This window comes from Nannobrachium achirus (genome assembly GCF_963921795.1).
Source record: "Nannobrachium achirus genome assembly, chromosome: 15".
In the NCBI taxonomy this organism is placed as follows: Eukaryota; Metazoa; Chordata; class Actinopteri; order Myctophiformes; family Myctophidae; genus Nannobrachium; species Nannobrachium achirus.
Window position 1 is genome coordinate 37,582,357 of NC_137822.1, and position 4,804 is coordinate 37,587,160.

General features: G+C 43.3%; 1 protein-coding gene across 1 annotated transcript; it reads right to left on the reverse strand.

The window, feature by feature from the left end:
• Positions 1–827: 827 nt before the first annotated feature.
• Positions 828–2,883, reverse strand: LOC308299826 (growth arrest and DNA damage-inducible protein GADD45 beta-like; the record flags this gene model as incomplete). The annotated part of the gene is made up of 4 exons (XM_080743610.1): positions 828–1,031; positions 1,301–1,559; positions 2,106–2,207; positions 2,837–2,883. The coding sequence occupies 4 exons, from the start codon at positions 2,881–2,883 to the stop codon at positions 828–830; spliced, it is 612 nt and encodes a 203-aa protein (XP_080599736.1).
• Positions 2,884–4,804: the final 1,921 nt, after the last annotated feature.

Consider the following 4,804-nt stretch of genomic DNA (forward strand, 5'->3'; position numbering starts at 1 on the left):
ATTATATGTACATGAAATAAAAGCACCTACATTTCATATAAAATATGTTGCACAAATACTGACATTGTCACATTTAAAGGCAGTAAACGTGTCATTGTAAACAAGCAGGACAGTGTAAACATTTATATAAAATATATATATATCTGTATTATTTCATAGATAATAAAGTGATATGTGATACATATGAAATGTCTTTTCTCACAAAGAAGAGGTGGCATAGGTTTTGAGCCTTGTGTTTGACTTGTCCATACTTTTCCATAGTTCTTTTTCTCCATTTATCTCATCGAGGAGAAGAGCTTACATCCCCAACAATGAAATGCGACGCGGGGGAAAGTTCTCACTCCCGATAACACCCTCCACCCACCCTCCACCCAACCAGTCCTCTGCAGGAATGGGACCCACCAGTCGGTCCTGTTTCCCACATTTCCACCTCCCTTCAGTCCTGGAAATTCAAGCAGCAAATGTGGTAGCAGCCTGGAGGAACACCTCCCCTACCGCCCGGCGCCCTCCTCCACCGACCAGTGGTTGGGGCGAGCAGGACGATATAGGGCTGATGCACAATGCGTCTCTTGTATCCGAGGACCCAGCAGATACGTTTTGTGGCACGTGTAGGTGTTCAGATTTACTCCACCTGACAAGATGCCACTTTTCTGCTGCTACTCCAACATATTTTGTGCCGAGATTGAACACATCACCTCGTCGGTACACCACGTTATCTCCGGAGAGACGTGATCGAGATGTGTCTGTCTGGATTTCTTCCACGATCCATTCAGAATGGCTATACGACTGTGCTTCCCTCCCGAAGCTTTGCAGGAGTATAGTGTGGCTCAACCGACACTCAGACAGACGGCGATTTTGTCGCTGACGAGTTCCACCTCCACCTTGTCAGTGGTTTCCCCAGAGATCTCTGAGTCCTGGGTCTCTAGCAGGGCGAGGTGGGGAACCCACTGCTCCTGGCTGCGACTCTCTTCACAGTAGTTATTGATGGACTGAAGAGCCTTCTGGAGGTCCACACTCTGACACTTGGGGTTCTGTGGAAAAATGACATTAACATCTCTTATTAGACTTGCTATTTTCATAGAGCAACACCCGAGTACAACCAAACATAAAATGACCTGTCTTTTAGTTCTACTGGATCTCTTCTCCACTATAGTCCCTCACATTATAGTCTATTATTATAGCTTTAGTTTTTATTTCGTTTTCGTCAGTGAAAAAAGGGTAGCCGACGAACATATTTCGCCGTAGTTTTTAGTCTACGTCATCAACACCGTGTGGAGCAGGTCTAAGTAGTAGAACGTACCGTGACCAGGAGGCAGTGAAGGTCTCTGGACTGCTGGTTGGCGTTGTTATTGTTGTCAATGGTGGGGGAGGAGGAGGAGGTGAAGCCACCTTCCACCAGCAGCAGCTGCTCCAGGCGCATCAGGCCCGACACCCTGAGGATGTTGACGTTGTTCTCGTAGCAGAAGGCCTGGATGAGAGTGAAGTGGATCTGCAGAGCGATGTCCTCCTCATCCTCCTCGTCCGTGGCCAGGATGCACAGGAGCACGCTGTCTGGGTCTCTGTATAATAACGACACCTCTTCATTAATAACATGACAAAGGTTGCACAGGGCATGAACATGACAAAAGTTGCACAGGGCCGATATGACAAAAAACTTAAATACACAAAGAAATAACTGACAATGATTGCACCAATGATCAAAATACAAAATGTGTTATGGCCAAAATACTAGGCCAAAACATTTTTAAAATAGCCTAGCTTTTAGATTTGATATTTTCCACTATTTTAGAACTTTCTTTCAAGATCGAAACGATTTTGATGATCATGCAAAAATAATTGCGATTATCTCAAATAACTGTGATTAGGTGATTATGCGATAATTGTTGACAGGCCTAAGTGATGTACCATACACTGAAGTACATTTTTAATACAGTACCTTTACTTGTAAGTAACCGTGTATTTACTTTTATATTGTGGCATTGCTATTTTTTACTCAAGTTTAAAAACATACAGTGTACATCATACAGATGTACATAATGTGGTACTTACACATTCATCAGCTTGTTAAATATGCAGACTAATAAGTGCTATAATGGGTTACTTACACATTCATGAGCTTGGCAGACTCGTACACTCCAGTGGTCAGACAGCTCTGTGTCTGAGCAGAGGTCAGCAGCTCCTCCACAGCTTCACTCACTGAGTCCATCCTGAACAAAACAACACAATACACACTTAGTAATGTCACCTACAGCAGGGGGTCCCCTTACCTTCCAGGGACCCCCGTGTTTGATATGCACAGATGAACTGAATACACAGGACAGGACCACCACAGGCTTATAAGGTGTTTTGAGTTCGTACCACTAGTCCACTACTATTTGCAAACTGTTAATAGAGTAAGCAATCAATCAACATTTCCCATAACTCTGAGAGCACACAAATGGAAATTGACCTGTGGGTCCATTTGGTTCCATTTGAACACTCTCAAGAGTTGCAGACCCCGTAAGTCGAGTCCAGTTGGTTCCTATAGATTCCAAATTATCAATGATTTAGCCGGGGACCCACTGGACCGGTGGACCCCCAAGAACCCCTGAAGGTCCCCAGGAAAAAAAATGCAGGACAGAACTTTTAAATAGCATTTTCAATGTATTTTCTTTTACAAATGCATTAAAATGTATCTCTAGGGTAGGTATAGACTAGGTGTGTGCATATGTGGTGTTGAAATGATGACTCCATTTCAATGCACAAAAAAGGAAATAACAAAGTTTAGTGATCAGCAACAGTTATAACTGCATGAGTATTAATGCATCTCTGCAACAATGTTAACATCATTACTCACTTTTTGTCGTTGATGATGCATCCATCCACTTCTTCCACATAAGTCATACTGAAGTCTGTATATTGATACTCCACCACAACAAGACAAGGGCCAGGCAGGTGCGTTTAGTTATCCAAGAGAACAGATGATAATAAATAACAGTTCTGATATGATGCGTTCTGTTCTGTAATGAGTTGGGTTTTGAGGTTTTGAGTGACTAGTCTCGCCTCAGACAGTTTTCATTCAGAGATTGTGGAATAGCCCTGTGTGTGTAGGTCTACTCTACTGCACGGTAAATTCACTGCCTTTTATTGGCTTTCGCTTGTGGGCGTGGCCGCGCAGCACGCACTCCCCTCTGTCATTGGTCTAGCTAGCCCACAGGGCAGGCGGCGGGGGTCTTTGGAATAAAGGTTGAGAATCACAGGTTTGGCTACTTTACATCAATACACATCCACGGTCTGTTGAGTCGTGAGTGTGTGTGGCTTGGCGTAATGTCGCCCCCTGCTGCTGGTATCCGATCACCTGACTTGAGATACCGGCAACTCACACACACACACACACACACACACACACACACACACACACACACACACACACACACACACACACACACACACACACACACACACACACACACACACACACACACCAGGAATAACAGCATTGCCTCTTTATGTATTTCTTGCAGTTGCATTATATCCAATGTGGGGTCACCAAAATTCCCCCATAAAATAGAGTAGGCGTACTGGGATTGATAAATCCCTTGTCTTGACCAGTGATTTATATATTCTTCATCTCAGGGACCTCCAGTTTGATATGCATGCGTCAACTCCACTGACCCCCATTTCATACCATTTTCTATCTCTGGGACCCCCATCTACAGTATCATTGAGCTTTCATTTGACTGGAACTATGGTTCCATTTACTCTCAGAGTTACAAACCCTTAAGATGTTTTATTATTATTATTGTTTTCACTGTGTGAAGTGTAGGCCTATCAGAAAGTACCCTTGTTTTGCAGTGCGTTCTTTATACGTTTCGTTTATACATTAGTTTTCAACCAGTGGTCCGGGGACCACCAGTGGTCCTTGAAGGGATTCCAGGTGGACCCCAGCTAAATGATGGAGAGATGGTAACCAAATGGACCCTTAGAGATCTTTAACTCTTGAGAGCGTAAAATTATGGGTCAATTTGGTTTCCTTTTACTCTCTCAAGAGTTGAACTAGAAAGATGCAATTGGAAATTGTAATTTAGGTTGCCGTGACACGAGTCACACTTGCAAATAAATATCTCTGTCAGTCCTTGTCCCTATTTGAGTGTGTGTGCTAAACCATTCTGTCCTTGTTCCTTTTATGCCCATATATGGAGATCCCTGATGTCATCAATATTAAGCCCATATCTTGGAATGCCCATATATGGACATACTGTGTCAGTCCCATGTGGTCTTGAGGGCCAGACACCTATGATGTCATGTCAGTCATCTTCATGTTTGGGAAAAGTTTCATTTTTAATTGTGTGTGTCTCTCTCTCCATATATGGAGCTGACTATCATCACCTGGATCTCCATATGAAGATCACAACACTGACCTCATCAAACCCTTGACAGCCATATATTTAGAGATGATCATCTCCATATATGGAGCTGGCAATACCTCTGCATCTGCAGGGGCGGTTTTTATAAACTGGGGGCTCCCCACAAAGGTAGTAAAAGAGGCCCCCCCATGAGCGCGCGTGAAAAATAGGTATGCGTGAAAAAACAGTATGCGCGCGCGAAGTGCAGGAATTAAAAATGCCACCCTCCAACTCAATACCTATTCTGAAAAAGTGATGATTTAGCATGACAAGACAATGAACTTGACAAGACAATGAAGAGCAGAGGCAGAGGAAGCCTATTTGTTGTCATTATGGTTGGTTTTAAATACCTAACCACAATCATTTTGGATCTATTTGATCAATTTAAGAAGAGTACAGTAAGGTAATCAAAGGTATAT